At 36.3% G+C, this 22,297-nt stretch overlaps 1 protein-coding gene across 1 annotated transcript in view; it reads left to right on the top strand.

Annotated features, from left to right (window-relative positions):
• THSD7B (thrombospondin type 1 domain containing 7B) overlaps positions 1 to 20,763 on the top strand; it is a gene marked incomplete at its 3' end in the record, with an annotated part of 851,308 nt that extends 830,545 nt beyond the window's left edge. The window contains exons 22-28 of the mRNA XM_081262010.1: positions 1,859 to 2,018; positions 3,250 to 3,423; positions 3,516 to 3,611; positions 5,862 to 5,944; positions 8,173 to 8,365; positions 11,850 to 11,937; positions 20,682 to 20,763. Coding sequence (XP_081118136.1) covers positions 1,859 to 2,018; positions 3,250 to 3,423; positions 3,516 to 3,611; positions 5,862 to 5,944; positions 8,173 to 8,365; positions 11,850 to 11,937; positions 20,682 to 20,763 — 876 coding nt within the window. The remainder of the gene's footprint in view (positions 1 to 1,858; positions 2,019 to 3,249; positions 3,424 to 3,515; positions 3,612 to 5,861; positions 5,945 to 8,172; positions 8,366 to 11,849; positions 11,938 to 20,681) is intronic.
• Between the last annotated feature and the right edge of the window lie 1,534 nt (positions 20,764 to 22,297).

Below are 22,297 nucleotides of genomic sequence, written 5' to 3' on the forward strand. Positions count from 1 at the left end.
TTAACAATGGACGATTCAGATCCAGGGCAGGACTGAAATGGGATGGCTCAAGATTTTATTATGCTATTTAGAAGGGCATATAATTCAAAACATAGATTGCTTATTTCTGGAATTTCCCATTTCATATTTTCAGACTGTGTTTAAGTGTGGGTAACTGAAATCTTGGAAAGTGAAGCCACAGATGGGGGTGGGATGAAGGGTACAGCAGATCCTTAAGTCACAAATTCCTTCATGTCGAAAATTTTTATCAGCAGCCACTTCATGCCATCCTACCCCTTTAGCAGTCATCCCATGAAATTCCCTTGATGCCCAGCAGCTGTTATCACTGTGCCTTGGTCTGGCTGGTACCCAGCTAACCCATCATTTTGTAGATAACAGGTTCCATGCCTGCAACACTATCTTGACTGCTTTAGCTGACCAGGTTGTCCTTTTTCACTCCTATCACAACATTTCTAAGGTCTATGTGGTACAGTTTCTACAGGGTAGAAGGGGTAAGAAGGAGATCAAACCCAATTTTGCAGCCTAGATTTGTTAGAGTGTCACCTAATGATGGGTTGTAGCATACCACATCTCTGACTGCACAGCAAAAGTGCAAAGACTAGGCCTGAATTTCTACTAGATGCCTGTCTGTCTGTCTCCCCCAAACACCAGCACACACATACATATGCAACCCCAGAAGCAGTAATAATTAGAAAGACTCCAACTCTCCACCAACTTCTGGACTTAGTGGAACCTGGGTAATATAATTTGTAAGTGCAGGGGAGTTAATAATAGAATGATCAATGAGAACTAGAACCAGGGAGTTGCTAGCATTTAAATGCCTCTCCATTCTTTCCTCCCCTCCCCATTCTTGGTGGTAGTACTGAAACATGGTGATATCACATGACCTGCCTGGAAGGTGTTCTGGGTATCCAATATTTGACTGTGCTGATTTATCAAGTTGAGGCCAGTGTGGGAACTCACTAAATTGTGTTTGCCTCCCTTCCTTTCCCCCTTCCATTCTCTGTGACCCTCACTCTTTCCAACCTGGGATTGTACCTCTTTAGCATAAAAGCTTTGCCTTGGGCTCTGTTTTCCAGAGTGTCTATGTGAAAATAGAGCCATCAGCTGAAGTTATCCAAACATCCAATAGACTTTATTTTGAAGTATGAGCACCTGACTAAAATTGAGATGACGATAGTCATCTCATGAGTTTCTGCCAGAAATTTTATAATAGGGAACCTTTCATCAAGCAGATGATTGGGCCAGATAACCACTAAAAGCTTCTGTTTCTGTGAGAAACCATATGAAATTTTTCTAATTTCCCAGAATATCTGAGTGAAATTAGTATAAAATACCCTCAAAGACTATCATTGGACACAGAAGGCATGCTGGAAAAATAACTCTTTGAGTCAATAGAGAAAAACAGTGTTTACTGGAAACCCCAACCTAATCCATATAAGAAAGCACTGAATTCTCTACAAAGGAAAAAACAAGAAAAATGAAAGAGAAATTTGTGCCCTGTGGCTGTACATGTTCTCTTGGGAGGTAATTATGGATTAGGCCACTTTATCACATATACCTAGACAAATTATGTATTGTTTTTACTTGTTTAGTCAATTCTGGCTGAGTTCCACAATGAATGGTCATATTCTGAGTACATAAATTCTATGGCCATAAATTTGAATGTCTACTTCATTTTCTTTATCAGCTCTAGAAATATTGCTCAGGGAGGCTGTATTGTCAACAACTGGGAGAGAACTTCTAAGAGGAGACTGCTGAAATGTGCAACTAAGGTTTTCTTAGGCACATGTGGAACCTAAACTTTGAGATGTTTTAATTACTGAGGCAATTTTGGGAATGTCCTTTCTTCTTTCAGGGTGGAGACTGTGGGGAAGGAATCCAGGTGCGCAGCCCTTCCTGTGTGGTTCACAATGGTTCAATCTCTCATCCGTCTATCCATGTCGAGGATTCACTGTGTGGAGAAATGCCCTTTCAAGACAGCATCCTGAAGCAGCCATGCTCTGTGCCTTGCCCAGGTATGTGATCCAAGTGATTAGGGGTACATTCATGGTGATGTTCTTTATTTTTTCGATTTACATTTTTTTTTTCTGGAGAAGCCTTATTTTTATCAAAGTGGAGTTTTTAATTAACTTTGATTTATTTTGAACTGCGATTATCATTTTGGAACAGACAACTGCTTTGATGAAGGTGAAGTAAACAAATGAGGAAAGAAAGAAAAAGGCCCTGAATTAGAAACCTAAGGATCCTGTTTCTGTCACTTCACTGTTGTTTTACCTATCATGTATAGTCTAACTCTCTGAGGAGTGGTTTCTCCATCCAGATAATGGGTTTGGGCCACAGCCACAGCACATTGGCCAACACTCAAAGAATATGGACTTAATCCATGAGTGGATCAGTCTTAGGTAATGACAGTCTGGTAATCAGTAAGGTGATGAATTTGTGAAAGCACTCAATAAACCTTCAAGTTCTCTGTACATGTGAAGGTTATCATTAGTTACATAAGCTGCATGAGTTTTTCATTCTAGTAACACAACTTAGCTGGTATAGAATAACTTTAAGATGTTTTAATATATTCTCTTTTTCTCTTTTGTAGTACTGAGAATTGAACCCAGGGTCTGTGCTTGCTAGGCAAGCACTGTACCACTGAGCTACACCCCCAGACCCAATATATCCTTATAACATACTGTGTATGTGTACATACACATACATGTATATGTAATATGTAGAAACACAGATATCTACACACACAAATGTGTGCATTTATTTTAATATGCAAATGTGTTTACATTTATAAATTACGTATGTTTAAAGTGTTTAATTAAATATTCTTTAGGCCAACAGATATTTCATTCTGGTAACCTACTTATTCTCTTTTATATGGTTTCTATCAACATCCATTTTACAATGTTACACTGATCTTTGAATACTGAGTTACTATAATCTTTACATCTCCCTTTAAAAAAATTTTATTACCACTAGCAGACACACAGTATTCTCTAGCTGTGGCTACTGTGGTTTGAAACAAAGTAATGGCACTCTAGCCTTTGGCCCCCTCTTTGTGAATTACTTGATCATTCTTAGTATTTCCTAATTAGGATGTTGATCCGCTATAATATGCAGTAACTAGAACCTGTCCACAACACTGCACTTCCACCACAGATCTCTGTATGTGTCCTGTCCAGGGAGATTTCATTCAGTGCCAGTTCTCACGCTGTTTCTCCCACCCTGTGCTACCTTTCTGTCCAGGAGACTGTCACTTAACTGCATGGTCAGAATGGAGCGCATGCGAATTAACCTGCATAGATGGAAGAAGCTTCGAGACTACAGGCCGCCAATCTAGGTCAAGGACATTTATAATTCAGTCTTTTGAGAATCAAGACACTTGTCCCCAACAGGTTCTAGAAACTCGACCTTGTACAGGTACCCAGAGCACTTTTCAGTTCTTTGTCCTCGATTGAATGAGGCTTGAAATGAGATCTAATAGAACTTCTGTTGTCCCTATTCACCTGCAGGAGGCAAATGTTATCACTACATATGGAAAGCAAGTCTTTGGAACAATAATGAGCGAACTGTGTGGTGCCAACGTTCAGATGGCATGAATGTCACAGGTATGCCTTCCTAATATGCATGTGGATACTTCACAAAGGTCTTGGAGTGTGGAGTTTGTGAGAAGAATTACCTTACAAATTATAAACAAAGGATGACTGGGCAGATTGCTTCGTGATGTTTTTGGCAAATTTTCATTAGACCTTGACATCTTCAAAAGCAAACAATTGTTTTTGAAGACCCATAAAATGTCATATAAGCTAAAGAAATAAACTAAAATACAATAAAATGTCCTTAAATTTTATTACCTCAGACAAAACTCCAAAACGATAGATGCTAGTTTAAAACAATGGTCTCTAAAATTTTAAATCATGTGCCTTCTCAGTCAAAAGGTTTTGAGGACATAGTTCGACATTATCAGTCTGCATTGTTTTGCTGTTATGTTATAAAATATACTAAAAAATGAAATTAAAAAATTGAAAAAGATTTTAAAATTAAGTATTGTCTATGTTGATTATAAAAAATTGTTTTTACTGTAACAGATGCTTGTATTTATGCACTGGAAACTTAGTTTTGAACATTTTGCTGATTATGGTTATTATTTAGTACCTAAAAATAGAGTGCAGAAAAGCTTCCTCATTCCTAACAGTGATACAATTTGATTGAACAGATGGTCTCCTCAATAATTTTAAGGATTTTTTTGATGCCTTCTTGTCAGGGCAAATGAAGTTGACATTGATTTTCCTTAGTACTGCCACTGACAAACAGCTTATTCAAAGGTGAGAGTAGCTTCTATAGAAATAGAAGGATGTCGGCTCCTCCCTTTTCTTGTTTACATGTCTTTGCATTATTGATGTCTCTTTTAATCCATAGTTTATCCATACAATAATTTATTTTAACCTATCTTTTCATTTTGTAAGTTGTTGTTAAAACTCAGTATACTGTAAGTCTGCCTTGCCAGGAGTACAAAAAGCACCTCTTGCTCTGCAGAGTGCTGAGAGCTGGCATAATGATGAGGGTCAGTTTCTCAAGTTCTCAGCATGGTAGTCCTTCTGCACAGCATGCATCCATCTGATGAATGAGCTCAGATCACCAGTATCATCTGCTAAATATCATTAGAGCTTAATTTTGTTCCTAAAATTTCTAAATATGGTTTATAATCTATGTAATTTCCAATATTTTCTTTCTGGTCCCCAGGAAGATGTGCCCTGGGGTAACTTGCTTTGGAGATCACCAGTTTAAAGAGTAGAAACCCCTTCCCCAAACATAATTACAGCATAATGTTGGTTATGGCCACTAACATCCAAATGATCAGTTTCACATCCAGGTGCTAATTCTCAATAGTAGGATTTTTCTTTTCAGTGTGGGTTATTTGTTTTATTTTTGAAGTAATAGTGATAACTTAGCTGCTTCATGAGAAACGTAGGTCTGAGTATTCCCTACACTGCCTTGGGTTGGCTAGCTACAAAAATCATAAAATGTAATTTCTTGAAAATTATGGTAATACAAAGACTAGAACCTATAAATGCAACCAATACTATATAAATATAGTTGAAATACTGCCCTTGAGTAATAAGTTAAGTTTTCAGTCTATCTCTAGGCTTTTCCCCATGCCTATTGTACTGCCTTGATTTTAAGAAGGCAGGATCAGTATTTAGACTATTTTCAGATTACAAAAACATACATTATCCACCCATTTACTCTAAAGGATTTACTGATATCCTATAAGTCCATTGTCAGATGTCTCCTGACCCCAAGCACCAGAGTATATGTATTTGTTTCTAAAAATCTGTGTGGGGCTCTATATGTGGCTCTCTGTGTTTATTCTGGCTGGTACATATGTAAAAAGTTTCCAAAGGTTTTGTTACTATGGTCCCATCAATTCACTATTAACATTTCTTTTAGCATGTGATTATTGGAATCAGCCTAGTCTCTAGCTGGGTTACAGGAGCTGGAGGAACACAGTATCTTCAAACAGATGGATTTTTTGCTCCTGAACTTAAATTGACATTTCATCAATTCTTTTGTTGATTCTGGTACACATAGACTCTTCCCTCAAATGTAGCCACATTGCCATTGAACATGGAAAAAATTCCACCATAAACATTGTCTTTTGGCAGAGCCCCCATCTGAAGCAACACATCCTGGTGTAATCAATAAGATGGGGCTGGACCACATTGTGGATATGTAGATTTAAAATAATAATGATAATATCATTACAAGATGACCATAGCCAGAGGTCAAAAAATATTCCCAAATATAAAAATTTCCATCTATCGTATAGATATCTGTAAATGGTATTTCTTTTGTAGGAGGTTGCTCCCCTCAGGCACGCCCTGCTGCTATTCGGCAGTGTATCCCAGCCTGCAGAAAACCTTTCTCCTACTGCACACAGGTAAGCCACATGCTGGAGTCCTCCACAGGTATTTTAATTGTCGTGTTACACATATGCATTTAGATGCGCTCCTGTCTGCTACAGCCCAGGCAAAAGTTCCATGTGCCCATGATACCATCTAGAGGCACTTTCAGGACTCACCACAGATATAAGAAATTCTGTGTAGTATTACATGTATTAAGGAAAGCAGTCTTTTCCTTATAAATCTATTTACAATAAAATCTGCCTTTCAGATATCTAATTTATATTAGTTCTATCTACTAGGACTAGTCGATTTATGTCTTCTATTCTTAGCCTTCATACATTTACATTAAAAGATGTAAATGCTGTTCATATTTGATAAAATTATTTTGTAAAATTTATTACACCATGATGATTATGGTGTGAGTGAATTTTTAGTTCATTTTAAATAAGCTAACTGTTGCTATGGTTGAAAAAAATGTGTGTGTGTGTGTTTGTGTCTGTTTTCAAGCAGAAATCTTACATCCCTTCTTCTCCCATAACTCCTATCTACTGCTGCTCAGGAATTAATTCAAAATGTGTAATGTATTCAAATAAATGTCACTCATAATGTGCAGTACTTAAATAATTTTTAAAAGTTAAATTACATTTCTTTTAAGAAACAGGTTTTTTCCTAGAGTGTGCTTATTCTAAAAATGATTTGATTAAAAATAATGCTAGCACTCAATCCTATTTTATGGTTCTTCTCCTTCAAAATGGGTTAATTCTTTAAAGATATGTCAATTCTTTACCATAGAAAAGACAATGGACAAGCTTTCAGGATGTAATAGAAGAAGAAAAAAGGCAGAAGATAAGTAACAACTTCATTTAGGCTAATGATGTTTGCAAAATAGAAGTTGTAGCTTTCTGCCAACTCCCTTGATTCTCTTTCTAATAAAAACATAAATTGCTCTTTTCCTTGAACCCTTGACACAGGGGACTGACTCGTTACAACTTTTCTCTCAGAAATTCACCTAGAAAAGATTGCTTTAATAGCTGAGAATATCCACATTTTCTTAATTAGATCTCTCCATTGAACACCATGTGGTAACTTCAATTAAAACCAGCTAAAACCCCCATGATAATTTTCATTATTTTATGACTGCAACCTGTATTGAATGATGGGCAGCTAATTACAACATTTGCTTTTCTGACTTTTTTCCTTTTGTAAAAGATCAAGGTGTCTTACTTAGTTATAGTATCTATTGCTCCTTCAAATCATATGTTTAGTCAACAATTAATGACCTAAATAAAGCTGGCTGACTAATGAGGATTGGCATTAGCTAGAAGAGAATAGGGTCTGTTCATAAAATGTAAAATAAATAGTTTTAGTAAGAAGCCATAATAGCAAAGACAGAGTAGATATATATATAATCTTATGTTGTTTCTTTTCTATTCTCTGTTTTTTGTTTGCTAGGAGAAGAGCAATTATTTTCAGATTCACTTCCAAGGATAGATAGGAATCCATGTCTATCATACCTCATCATAACTTCTTAAAGACATTCATGTGAAAGTGACCAGGAATTTATAAAGGACACAATGTCATAGTACCAATGAGGAAGGTGATGTCATGACACTCAAGTTGTTACATGAAAGAGTCATTGAAATAGATATATGACTTTTTTCTTGGATATGTACCTTTAATAAATTCTCTTCTTCCACTTGGACTGCACTCTTATGAGCAGTTAGGGACTAGGGATAGATGGGACTAGTTAGCAGGCAGTTGTAGGAGGTAATAGAAGCATTCTGCAGCTGTGGTAATTACAGACTTCAGAGAGCACCTAATCTGCAGAAAGTAGATACATAATCCCTACTGCTTTGCTTTTCAGTAGGAAGGGGTGGTTGGAACCAATGAACATATATCTAAAACAACTGGGGGACAAGGGCAGTCAAATATGATTTGATTAAATATCATAAACATCTCTAAAAAAAGAGGAGGAGAAGACAGAGTTAATATAATATATTCACAAAGAACTGTAATTTCATATTTGGTAGATGTCAAAATTATAAACACATTATAAAAATGTGACAACTTATTTAATATTGACTTTGTAATTCAGAAAAATGAATTATATATTTGATTTTCATCTCATTGGTAAAACAGTTGCTGAAAACCCTAAATTGTCATGACACATTGTACAAAAATTAAGTGATTTCAGCACTCGAATTGTTCCTTATTCATCTGCACAACTCACTGTGTAACCATAAAAATACTTTTTATGCTGCAGGGTGGAGTCTGTGGTTGTGAGAAGGGCTATACAGAGATAATGAGATCAAATGGCTTCCTGGATTACTGCATGAAAGTACCAGGCTCAGAGGATAAAAAAGCAGATGTGAAAAACCTTTCTGGGAAAAATAGACCTGTAAATTCAAAAATACATGATATTTTTAAAGGATGGTCCCTTCAACTACTTGATTCAGGTGTGTCTCGGTTATAAATAAGAAATTCAAATATCTTGTGGGGGTTCCTATTTTGATTTGTGGTTCATTATGGAAAGAGTGGAGGGGAAGAAGAGGAGAGAGGAAAATGCAATATATCTCAGCTCAAGGTTTCTAAAATGCGGAGTGTTGTATGATAGGAGTCCTCTTTAAATGTGAAATATTTTCAAGGATGATTATTAGTCTGTCAATCATAGTCTAAGAAGCACTTGTGAGTTAAGTCACAAAATGGTATCCCTTTAATTGTGAATTATCTGCTTCTATAACTGAATTTCTATGCATAATTGAAATTCAAGGAAAAAATGGAATAGAATCTCAGAAACTTGTAGGAAATGTTCAGAGACATGGTCTGGTGTGAGAAACATGGGTGAAATGGTAAGCGCATCAAAGGAAGCAGCACCAGTTTCAAGGCAGACAGACCTTACTGGCATTATGGCTTAAACTCACCTGTTTTGTAATTAGGTACAATCAACTCTTAACTTCTCTGGGTCTCAGTTTCTCATCTATAAAATCAGTCTAGTGGCACCTGCCCTGCAAGATTGTCCCAGATATTGCAGATTGTCAGGTCTAAGAAACTAGTATTTATTAAGAATAGGAAAGAAAATGTATGGAATGCTTGCTGTGTGCCCTGTGGTTCTGTGCTAGCTGGCTTTGTTGCAGGAATCATCATTACATTCTTCCAGTCTGAAGAGATGTCATCCTCATCTGAGAAATGAGGAAACTGCAAACTAATTTTACCAGGGTCACACTACAAGTGATAGGAAAATTTGAAGAAGGCAGGTCATTAAGGAGTTTATGTGCCACTGTGTGAAGTGGGCAGAAAAAAAAAAAAGAGTCTCTGTGCCTCTCACACATACTCTTCTAGGAAGCAAAATACTATAAATTAATTACTAAGCAGCTCCTTGTAACTGGTGGGGCATGGAAGGAAAGAGATAAAGCTCAGGCAGATACACCCTGGGGGCTTCCTTCTAGACCTGAAGACTTGACCATACCAATGGGGGCTTGATGACATGTTTAAATGAAGCAAAAATCAGAGCATGGGTACAAAGGACTCTGGATCTAACTGGAGAATTATATACCTCAACAAACTTTTAAGGAAGAATACAGTATTTTTTTGAACTTTCATTTCTCTACCTGTCTTGGAAAGTCAAAAGTATTTAAAAATATCTCATTAGTTTTATGACTAAAGTTGAAGTGGCTCTAAGTTTGAGGGAAAATTATGTTGCCTGTAGACCTGATTTCAGAAAAAGAATTGGGGTCAAGTCCTCTTCAAATCCATAAGTGAGGTCCTTAATCTTTAGTCATGGGTAGACTCTCAGGGTCTAACTAGAATATCAATAGTATCTGTGTAGGTGTACATATACAAACAAGCATATGTATATGCACATATATGTGTAGTATGTATGCATGTGTTTATATCAGTATACATATAAATATATGTTTGTTGATAGTATAAATTAAAACAACCTCTCAGGAAGAAAGACTGTCCTAATGTATATACTATCATAGATTTTGAACTAAAATTTTCTTCTAGGATATTTCATTCTGCAGATATATAGACATATATTAAAAGAAGTATGTAAATTATATTCATTGCACTATTTTTTGTTATAGTAAATAATTGGAAAATCTGCTCGTAAATGCAATAATATAAAAAAAATATGGTACAGCTGTGCAGTGGTATCTCACAAGGGTACTAAAATAAGGTAGACCTGGTTTTATAAACTAACATGGACATATATCCAACCTGTATTGTTTAGTGAAGGAAAAAGTACAGATCAAAAGGAATGATATGCAACATTTGTGGTTTTCAAAGAAGGTTATGAATTTGTGCGTGTAGTCATATGCTTGCATATGCAAACCAAAACTGAAAATACAAACTGGGAATGTTGTAGCTCCTAAGTAGGGAACTGAGAGAGGATGATGAAAAGACATTTTTACTATATATTTTTAACTGCTCTAATGGTATAATAGACTGAATAGTTATGCTATCCATTATTGTATCACAAAAATGCTTATGAAAGTTATTTATTCATTAAATTCATTTTAAAGTAACACAACTTAAAGGTCTTAGACCATTACATGTATCTACATTGAGGATTTGAAAGCACTGGATCATCCCAATACATCAACTCTGTGAGGTTTTACAGTCAAAGAGATAGAAAGAACATTCTTGCCCAAAGAAGACTTTTTACTTATTCATTTATTTGTTTATTGTTGCCAATGTGAAATATGAAAATAGGACATTTCATAATTAGTGTTTCAGAGAGATTGGAATCAAAACTTTGTTAAAAGTTTTATGATCATCGAAAAATATCCTTACTGCACTAAAAGCCCACTAAGGCTTAAAAGTGTCCAATAAGCAAAAACTGTAATATGTAATTGTACTAGAACTGAAAGTGATTGTGGTTGTTTCAGTCAGCCTTTTTGTCTCTGTGACCAATAGACCTGACAAGAACAATGTATTGGAGGAAAAGTTTTATTTTGCTCAGTTTCAGAGGTTCTGTCCATGGTACTGACTCTAAAGCTCTGGGCCCCGAGTGAGGCAGAACATCATGGCAGAATGCTGTGGGAAGAAAAGCAGTCATGGCAACAGAAAGCTGAGAGCTCTCTGCTTACCAGAGACAAAATATAACCCCCAAAGGCAAGCCCCCAGTGACCTACTTTCTCTAGTCACACCCTACCTGCCAAATGATCAGACTAGTTTCCTTTGCATGCAGAATTAAGAGACATACAGGATTGTCTTTTGATTATAATTTTTGATTTTTTATGTTGTCAAAATGTTTTGCAATATTTTTTTCTGCTATGCATAAGACTATTAGCAACTTCAAATAAATTCAAAATTGCCTGCGAACTGATTTGATTGGAGAAATAGTGATTGTAAGTATTGCCTTCACATTGTGAAAATATTTGATGATATCATAGCTTACATTTCTACATGATTTTGTTGAAGTTGTTATTGTCATTTACCCTTGGCATCTGTCACCTATTGGTATTTCCACCCATGATTATAACTATCCAAATCTCTCAAGTTAGGTGAAAAATAAAACATTCAGCAAAATAAATGTTTTAGTGCCATATAGTTACAACCTAATGTTTCTGAGGGTCAATTTGACAGAGGTCAGACATAGCAAATCAAATTGTTTGTATCTATAAAAGTCCATGAAAAGCAGTACAATGTAATACAATTTTGAGTTTGTCTTTTCCCAAAAATACTTTCTAGTAGAAATCGCATATCCTTAAGATGTTCAAAAGAGAACATTGTCACTTCCTAACCGTTCACAGATAATACCAGGATGTCGCTAATTTATGCAGTTGAGTGCTCAGTTGTCTTAAGGTGCTGGTGTTCATTTCAAATCTTGAACTGATAATCAGCTTAGGATTGTTAGACATCATGTTACACACCCTCTCTCTGTAATGTAGACATCTTATGCTAAGCTTGTTATGTTATCTCTATCTTAAACAGATGGCCGAGTAAAAATTTGGGTTTATGGCGTTTCAGGTGGCGGTTTTCTTATCATGATTTTCCTAATATTTACTTCCTACCTTGTTTGGTAAGTACTAAATAGTAAAAAACATATACTCTATTTTTAAATGTGTGGTATGTTAAACTACAAGCAAACATATTTCAAGATCACTGACCATTATAACAGTATCCTTGAGACCATAGTCTCCAGTAGTTGAGTGATTAAATAGTTGAAATAGAGGATTGTTATTGGTGTTGCTCCCACTAGAAATAGCTTTCTTTTATTTGGTATTTGAATAATACCAGGTGTCCAGGAAAAAATTGTTCATTAGAGCTTTTCTACTTAATACTTTGATTTAGAAAAGTAGGTTTTAGCATCAATGCATATTGGTACAGAGATTTTAATTCAATTAATTTGGGGTATGGCTGGGTCTTTTGGGGTATATAAAAGCTGCCCAGTTGATTCTAATCTACTCCCCAAACTTAAAACACTACTCAATTCTAGTTTTTAAATTTTGTTTTTACCTTGACCTATTTTGACCAGTTATGTTAAACTAACCAGTTATGTTAAACTAACTTAGTGCATCTTAAATAGTAGAGTCAAGTACTTATCAACACTGACAGGTTATAAGAGAAAATTTAATTGTCAATTTCAGGAAACCCATTCTGTGACTAGTTCTTAATATAAATTATAAAAAAATTATTATTCTCAGAAAATGATAATTAGTTTATTGTATAGAATATATTTTAGTTGATGTGCAGACCTCTTGAAATCATATAGAAGTAAATACATTTGAACAATTTCAAGTATGTTAAGAATATTTTATTACCTTACAAAGCATAATTTTTGAGGATTTTTTTTCATAAGGTCAAAGTGTTATTTCATATTTTTCTACAAATTAAGATATTTATAGTCATCATTGGTCTCATAAACTACTTTCTTGAAAATTTTAACCCAAATCTTAATTCAAATCTAGCCTTTGTATATTTAGCCTCAACTGCTGTTTCCAAGGCTACACAGGTTTTTAAATCTTTTCTCTTGGTCAGTAAAAGTTGGCAAAGAAAATAAGATGACTTTAATTCTTTCTGCCACCTATTGTGATAAAAATTGATTCCCTAGAAATTGGATTTCCAGCCAGCTAACATTTCTAGAATGTTGTAGTGAAAAGTAATAAATGTCTTCAGCTAGTCATTCACCCTATAATCAAATGATTTGACCAGTTTATATGTTTCAATTGATAAGCTTGGCAACTACTACCTAGAGCCAATCTTAATGATCAAATGTGAATTTGAAAACTTTGTATGAGGTTTAGAATGATCAGAAACTTTCATCATCAGAAAAGTTTAGGAAAAGGAGAAAAGACTAAGTTGCAATAGAGGGCATGGAGGTTTTGCATACAGGATACAGCTCTTAAAGTAACAGGTCACTAAGACACAAGATAATCAGGTAGTCTATCGGTCTGTATGGGGAGCAAATTATATTCCATGCATGTGTGATTTGGTCCCAATGAACCCCACTATTATGTACAGGTATAATGCACTAATAAAAAACATTTAAAGATCCTCAATGGGCTGTGGTTGTGGCTCAGTGATAGAGAGATTGCCTCACACACGTGAGGCACTGGGTTTGATTCTCAGCACCACATATAAATAAATGAATAAAATAATGGTCCATAAACAACTAATATATATTTAAAAAACCCCAAAAAACAAATTAAAATATCTTGGATGAATTTTAACTATTAATAACCACATCTCCAAAACCAGATTTTATTGTAGTTATTAATAGCTAGAATTTATTCAAGTTTTTTTTTGTATCTAAGAGAGAAAAACAAACATGTAGATGCACATAGATTTTTGCTTTTCCCCATTATCTCCAACTTAAAAATGTATTAACCCCATCCATTACTAGTAACAAATATTTAGTAATGCCCTTTTCTGTATAACTTATCTCTGGGGGTTAATTTGTTACATCACGGAATTCTGGTAACATAGTTTCCCATATCAATAGAACTTACCCCTTATTTTCCAAGGACCAAATAATATACATAATTATGCATATTATTTTTCTTCTCTATTTTTTCATCCCCAATGCCTGTCCTTAATAATTCCCCTCCGGGCATTGCATAATAGCCACATATTTGTCTACACCCAGATTAGTCTTCCTAAACTTTGCTCCAGGTGGTCAGCCCTCTCCCACTGACACAGCAGTGGCATCTAATCCCACTGGCAGCAAAATAAAAATCATGTTCTGGGTTTTTAACCAATCAGCCAAAGTCTTCACAACTGGATCCCAAACAACTCTTTCAATTTAATTTTCTACTGACTCCCTGTGTTCAGGAAAATCTAGTGTGCTGTGTGGGCCCAAATATATTTGTCTTCATTTTCTCATTGAGGAAAATAAAATGCCCAAAACGAAAATATTAGATGAAATTAACAAAAGTTTCCATTTCAATTAAAATAGTAAATTTTCTGCTCTAATATTTAATTAATGTGCTTAATTCTACAGTCCCATCACTGATCCTTCATTGTACATTAATATTTTATTCTAAAACACTAAATGTCTTTAATTTTATATTAACAACAGTTTTGTTCCACATTCACATCTTTCGCATCAGTTACTTTGTCATTGCTTCAGTCTCCTTATTCACAAATTTGATTTCTCATGTTTAGCACATTCATTTTCATCCAAGTGTTTTGAGATACCGCGCTTCTTTCTATCTGTGCTGCTCTCTTGGAGATTTCATTCTAATGCCCAACTACCTATTCACCTATTTTAAGAGACATGGTCATTTTATGTGTTTTGTGTTTATATTTATTATGACTATTTTTAAAAGAAACTTTATTTGCACTATATGGTATAAAAGATTTTATAAGAGTTGGATATAAGGCGTGGGTTTAGTCAGCTTTTTCATTGCCATGAACAAAAGACCTGACAAAAACAATTATGAAAGAGGAAAAGTTTATTTGGGGGCTCATGATTTCAGAGGTCTCAGTCAATAGACAGCCAGCTCCATTCCTTGGGGCTCCAGCTGAGGCAGGTATCATGACAAAAGAGTGTGAAGGAGGTTTGATGATCAGAAAGCAGAGCAATACACTCCACTCACCAGATACAAATTATGTACCCCACCGGCATGCTTGCAAGGCCATAGCCTACCTGCTTTCAGTTACCACTCAGTGAATCCTGATCAGGGAATTAATTCACTGATTGGGTTAAGGCTTTCATAACCCAATCATTTCAACTCTAAATGTTCTTGCATTGTCTCACACATGAGTTTTTGGGAGATACCTCACATCTGAACCAGAACAGACCTCTTTCTTAGGGATAATTTTCAGGGTGGAATAACTTAATATTAGGGCACTGAGGAAGTTGTCCTTCCAATTTCCTGGGAAGGCTATAGCTTCCATGGGTTACTCTAGAATGAACTTTTCATCATCAGCTATTGGCATTCAACCTGTTCCTCCAGTCAAACTCAATTATCAACCTTCTCTTCCGAAACAATCTGGAATAACTTATCCATGTCTCTTCCCCTATAATATTTACTTCATGCTGACATTGTAGTTATTTGCATAAACCTCTTCCAACTCCACCAAACCCCAAGGACTCCAGAGGGGGGCTGTAATAACTATATTTTATTGATTTTTTTTAAAGCAGACATTTGAAAAGCTATCTACTGAACACATGAATAAGTGAATGAATGAATGAGTAGATTAGTGAAAACTAATTTATTACACATGGCTTTTAGGAAAATGTCAAGGAAAAATAAATCTAATATTTATGTGTCACATAAAGCACTTTATATACATTGCCTTATCCAGTTCTCATGATAGTCTAATGAGATGTTGCTATTATCATCCCTATTTTGGAGTAATTGATCCTCAGAGAAATTAAATAATATTTTTGCAGTCACCAACCTGGTAGAATTAACTGTAGGTTTGCCTAACACCAGGATGGAAGCCACTTCTGCTGTTCTTTCAGTCTCTATAGTTTCTTGAGTCATCCTGAAAACTTCAGATTCAATGTCATGTCTCCAGCTGTCACCTTTCCTACAGGTTCCTGATTTCACAGGTAAAGTAAGCTATAGACCTGGAAGCATATGCCATTTACTGCTACATATGAGCTGTCTAAAGAAATCCAAATAGATGTTTTCACAGCACCTAATCCTATTAAATAGCTTGCAGGAGAGTTCCAGGATGACAGTTTGGGAGATTTTCTATTTTCCACCCAAATAAAAGGCTTAGGACAAGAGAACTGCTATAATATGGCAGGTCTTAGGTATATACTTTAGATGAAAGCAATTTATAATAAAACTTGGAAATGGCTTTAAGAAAATGTAGAAAAATAGTCTTCTTCAGGACTTTTGCTTTAATATACAACCCTTTGAACATCTGCCATTAGTGTTAGAAGTTTTAGAAATATCACTGATGCCCCAGTTTACCCTGGAAATAAATATCAGTGAGACAATTTAGTGGAGATGACCACTGGGTGAGAGCTTGTAGTTAACCTGTGAGGACATAGTGCCTGGAAGTTACTCTAGATATGGTGTCCATTTTTTCCCTTCCCAGCACGATTTAGTAACATACTCTCAGAATTCTCATTTCTTTCCAAGTTTAAAAGTGGTGGCACTTCCAGAAGCTCGCCTTTCAGGAATAGCTGCCAAAACAAGATTTTGCTGCTTTTTTCCAATTATTTAGTCTCTATTTGCCTAAAGATGAGCCACTGTGGCCTGAATTCAAGGGTTCTAAGAAGTGCAGCAGCTCGCCTGACAGTCCACAATGAGCTCACTCTTCTGTCGGAATGTGTTTTTATCCTTTGCTAAAATGCAAATGGCCCTGGAAGAGGACACTTCAAATGTGTTAGTCAATGATCTCTCACAGCTAGGATAGGAAAATGGTCTTATCCTTTGTGCTAACTCTAACAGCAGCGGTGGCTGTCAGGAGTGCTCAGTTAGGAAGAGTGATGAGCTGTACTTTGGCTCAACAGGAAGGAAGAGTGTGATGGATAAGAGGTATAGGCTAGGCACAAATGACTGGTGGTGGTGGTGGCCTATGTGCCAGGCATTTTGGGGTCCTGATTTAGTGTGGCCCCACCTTTCCTAATACCAGAGTTGGAGAGAAAAAAAAATTGTATTCCTTAAAGGTGGGGAAAAAACAGAGATTCTAGTAAGGGAAAAGGAAATGACCCTACAGGCTCCAAGAACAAGCCTCCTAGTAGCTCCTCTTCTTAGGAGGCTGTTTAACTGGTCAGGAAGCTTTAGAAAGCCACAGATGGCCAGCAAAATGCAACCATATTCAGAGATTAATTTCAAGAAGATGTGGATTTCTTTTAAATTCTATAAAAGTTCTCAGATATTACATATTCTAAATTGAGATTTTCGGTATCTGTCAATGGAGCGATTACACGATATGGAAAGGTCTACAATTAAAAAAAGCTCTAATCATACCCATCCTAGCATGTTCCATGGCCCCAAAAATCCTAGGCTCTCTTATCTGTCCAGAGATGGATATAATGTTCATAAGTCCACACAGGGAAACTGGCATGAAAACATCTGTTTATATTTTCAGCAGAATATCCCAGACGCAGTTCACAAAGCCTGGCCAAGTTTACCTGTCTCCCCAGGAGATATTATTATCCCTTATACAGCCTTCCTTATTGTTCCACCTCTCTCCTTTTTCTAGATCTCCCATTTACCCAGATTCAATCTCTTTTTTTAATTGATTTTTTAAAAAATAAATGACAGTGGAATGCATTACAATTCTTATTACACATATACAACAAAATTTTATATATCGCTGGTTGTATATATAGTATAGACACCAATTCATGTCTTCATACAAGTACTTTGGATAATGATGTCCATCACATTCCAACATCCTTGCTAACCCCCTGCCCCCTTCTTTTCCCTCCCACCCCTCTACCCTAGAGTTCAAACGGATGGTGTTGGAGAAGATAATGCTAAGTGAAGTTAGCCAATCCTAAAAAAAACAAATGTCAAATGTTTTCTCTGATATAAGGAGGCTGATTCATAGTGGGGTAGGGAGGGGGAGCATGAGAGGAATAAGAGTCAATCTCTATTTCTCTTTGTGCAGTAACCTTCAGTAAATGCCAGCAAAGGGTGGGTTGCAAACAATTTTTTGAGAGCACTTACATTTCTTTCCCCTTTCTTCTCTGTGCTCAACCACTCCTCTCCTCACGCCCCCCCCCCCACACACACACAGAGAAACAGCACAGGAGAGGTGGGAAGGGAAGATACTTATTGTCACTTCAGCTAAAATTCATGGTGCTCATTTTATCATTAGGGAAACATACACCACCACCAGGGTCGATACACCAACTGTCACTTCCAGGTTGTCCCAACTTCAACTCCGTGTGTGACTTCTTTGTACCTTGAAATGCTGTGCATGAGCATGATCAGGATGCTGTATGAAGCTGGGTTTATTATCCACTCTCGAGCCTGGGCTGGCATATTAGAGCTACTGGAACATGCTTATAGATTAAAATGGATAAAGTTAAATTGGATGTGATTCAGGTAATTATGCAAGACCCCTGGAAAGCTGGAGAGGGCCTAGAAAGCAGGATATGGGAAGCTGAGACTCCTTCTCCAGAGGATTCTATCAATCACACAGCTGCCTCTCCTCAGTCTCTTTGGCTGGAACCCATTCACCCACTGTCCATGCACCCAGCAATTCCTCAGGGAACACCAATCACATGTCAGGTACTGGGGTGAGGGTCACTTTGATAATCTGTGGTTCCCTTGAGTAGTTTTTTAAAAAATCCTTTTTATCTCTTTTACTTCTGCGATTTATTTCAAACATCAACCTGAAGACTTAATTTTACTCCTTAAATTAGAACATGAGTATTTTAAACTAGAGGATTTTCCTTATTATTATTTTATCAAACTTTTTTATTGTGGTAAAACTCACATAACATAAATTTCACCATTTTAACCATTAAGTGAAAGAGGCTAGACATGAAAGGCCACATAGGGTAGCACTGACGTGAGATATTCAGAATGGACAAATCCACCAAGGCAGAAAGTTGGTTAGTGTTTCCCCAGGAACACGGGAACATGGAAATGGGGAGAGACTGCTCAGTGAGAAAAGAATTACCTTTTGGGGTGATGAAAATGTTCTGGTGCTAGGTAGTGGTAACAGTGGAAAACATTGTTACTGTGTTAATGCCACTAAATGTCACACATTAAAATTCTTTGTTTTTAATTTATATCCAGATAAACCCATCATTTCCTTTTTTGTTTTGTTTTTATATGTGACAGCAGAATGTATTTATAATTCTTATTACACGCATAGAGTACAATTTTTCATATTTCTGGTTGTATACAAGTATATTCACACCAATTCGTGTCTTCATACCCGTACTTTGGATAATAATGATCATCACATTCCACCATCATTAATAACCCTATGTCCCCTCCCTTCCCCTCCAACTCCTTTGCCCTATCTAGAGTGCATCTATTTCTCTCATGCTCTTGCTCCCTATCCCACTATGTATCAGCCTCCTTAAACTCCTCATTTCTAATAAGTACCAAATAAGTGACACATACATACGGAGTGTGTGGTGACCTGGTTAAAAACTTAGGTCTTGTTAGATTTCCATAAAATCTGTGCTCTGCTGCTCACCCAATGAACTGTGGGAAGGTAAATAATCTCTCTAGTCCTTCTTTGTAAAGTAACGTTAATCTTAATGCCTCCTTCTTAGAGTCGTTCTAGGGTTTATGGAGAGATTAAGATGTAAGCTGCTCAGCACAGAACTTGGCACTTAGTATGCATCCAAAAAATAAGTGATGCTGCTATAAAATATGTAGCATAGATATGTGGAGACCAGAAAAGAGATGGGTCCCTGCCGAGAATGGCCCAAGAGAGAACCAGGCTCTGAAGGCATGGCAAAGCAAAGGCACGGAGGGGGAAAGACCACCATGGGACAAGGGAGTGCATGGTAGAATTTTAGTTACAAGTATTTATAAATAGAAATTTATGCACACTAAGAAACAAGCAATAAAATGCCTCCCTGTGTGAATTGGGAATGTTACTCAATTTTAGCTTCTTTCTTTATAAGAAGGAAAAGTAGCCCTTCCTGATCTGGCAAAATCACAGACTGCAGATAAAGCATAGACCAGGTGACAATGGCTTTGCCTGGAACTTGTGAAATTTTCCTGACAGATTATGGTGACGTGGCAGCTGAATGTCAGGTTTCAGACCAGAGCTGAAACATATTTGCTTAAAAACAAGATCAGAGTAAGGCACAGGAGCCTGGCTGCTCCAGCTGCTTACAATGTTAAACATCTGTGATGTGGAGGTCACAGTCGCTTAGGAATTGGTGAGCCGCAGATGTCCATGTTCTGTGTGTAAATAAGAAATGAAAATACCCTTCTACCAAGTTCCTTGATTCCTCTAAACCATTCTGGAGATTAAAAAAAAAAAAGAGGAAGAAGAAGATGACTTCTTTCTTAAAAAGGGTTAAAGTATATAATACAGTCACATACCACATGACAGTGTTTCTGATAAAGATAGGCTGCATAGATGACTGTGGTCTCATTAAACTCAATTGCCTAGTGGTGTTGTCACTGGCTTAGTTTGTATAAGTATACACTATTATTCTCACACAATGACAAAATCACCTAACAACAATTTCTCAGAATGTATTCCTGTTGATGAGTGATGCATGACTGTATTCAAAAAAGAAACCCACACACACATCCAGAGAAATGAATCTTTTGTCACTTTAATACTTGAATTTCTCTACTTCAAAATTGTCATTGGCAGATGAAACAGAGCTCTGTGAATTTTATCTAAGGAATTCTTTTTCCTTTGCAGCAAGAAGCCAAAACCACATCAAAGCACACCTCCCCATCAGAAGCCTCTGACCTTAGCCTACGATGGAGACTTAGACATGTAACCTGAAAAAGAAATCCAAATGTAGACATCAACTGCCTTAACTGCTTTCACTTTTGTAGCTCTCAGACTTCTCAGTTTTTTTGAGGAATCTCATGATGTGATATATTGGGCAGAATACAAATATTGCAAAAGTAATATTGCCTCAACTTCATTTGGACATGGAGTCAAGGATTATTAGGTCTGCCATTTTGTTTTCAAGTTGTTTGTGGGTGTGAGTGTTTTATGTTTTTTGGTTTTCCCAAGGGACCCAAACCCCTTCTCTTCCTGTTTGGAAATGAAAGGAAGAAAACATGATGGAATTCCCACAGACTTGAGTAAACTTGATCTTCAGCAGCATAATGACAATCCAGAGGAAGTCCAATCAAGGCACTTACTGTAAATGATGAGTCTGACATTGCATTGTTATGCACTATATTAGTGCAAAGTCTTTATTCTTCCCATACTTCAACATGAGTTTTCTAGAGTTTACATTGGTTCAAAGACTTTCAAATTGGATTGCCTATTTTCATGAACACAGAGAATGGGTTACCATTTCAAAAATTCTCTGAGTTTTTACCTTTAAATATTGTATTTTGTTTTGTAGCCAGGGGATGATGGCACTTCATGGGTTGCATCTGTTGATAATAGCGTGTGTGTAATTGCTGGGCTAGGTGAAAGCTAGGTGGTTTCTGAATGAAATGTGTACTGAATGTTAGAGTGTATAAATGAAAATAGGTGGCTATATTGGAGAATGAGGTGATTATTTGGTTACTAAAACTGTATTTTAACAAAAACTTAGCTGTGTAGATATAACATTAACCACACACAGTTGTAATTCAGTTTAATGATGACAAACTCTGCTTTTGTAATTTCAATTTTCTTATCTGAATATTTATAAATTCTTTTCTTGAATTTAATTATCTGACCTCATTTAATATACATTGAACACCAATCCTGTTTGTAGTAAGTCTTGCTTTTATAAGGTTTCAATAATACCTAAAACAACACATTAAAAAGCTGAGACCATTTTATGAAGATAATTGTTTGTAATCCTAGGTGTTGAAAGTAAGAAGGTGCCATCTTGTGGTATTGACTTGTATTTATAACAAATAAAGTGCTCAAGAGACTGCAGTGTTGGCTCTTTTACATTTATTCATTTCCAAAACGCCTTTGCTTTGACAAAAACAGTTTAATACCAGTTTTCCTGTGTTGTTGTTTTTCGGGCTGACAGATGAAATCACTGACCGAGAAAGCTAATCTTATCCCAGATTCTCAACACTCTCAGGTGTACTGTGAAGCAGAGTCAGTCATAGGGATACAGAGAGGCTTTTAAGGAACACTTATAGCCCAGACGATGTTAGAACAAAACACTGTAATAATGCAAATATCAATATGTAAATTACCGAGAGAGCTGAGAAAATCGGAATCTTAGAAATGTGATGCAGTGAGGAGGGTAGAGGATATTTTCATTTGTATTATGGCTTTCACCAACCATTTATCAGCTAAGTGAGCCCTTGGATGAACTGATTGTGCCCAATGTCACCATGGTTTTAAAG

Source organism: Spermophilus citellus (genome assembly GCF_964194105.1).
Source record: "Spermophilus citellus genome assembly, chromosome: 11".
In the NCBI taxonomy this organism is placed as follows: domain Eukaryota; kingdom Metazoa; phylum Chordata; class Mammalia; order Rodentia; family Sciuridae; genus Spermophilus; species Spermophilus citellus.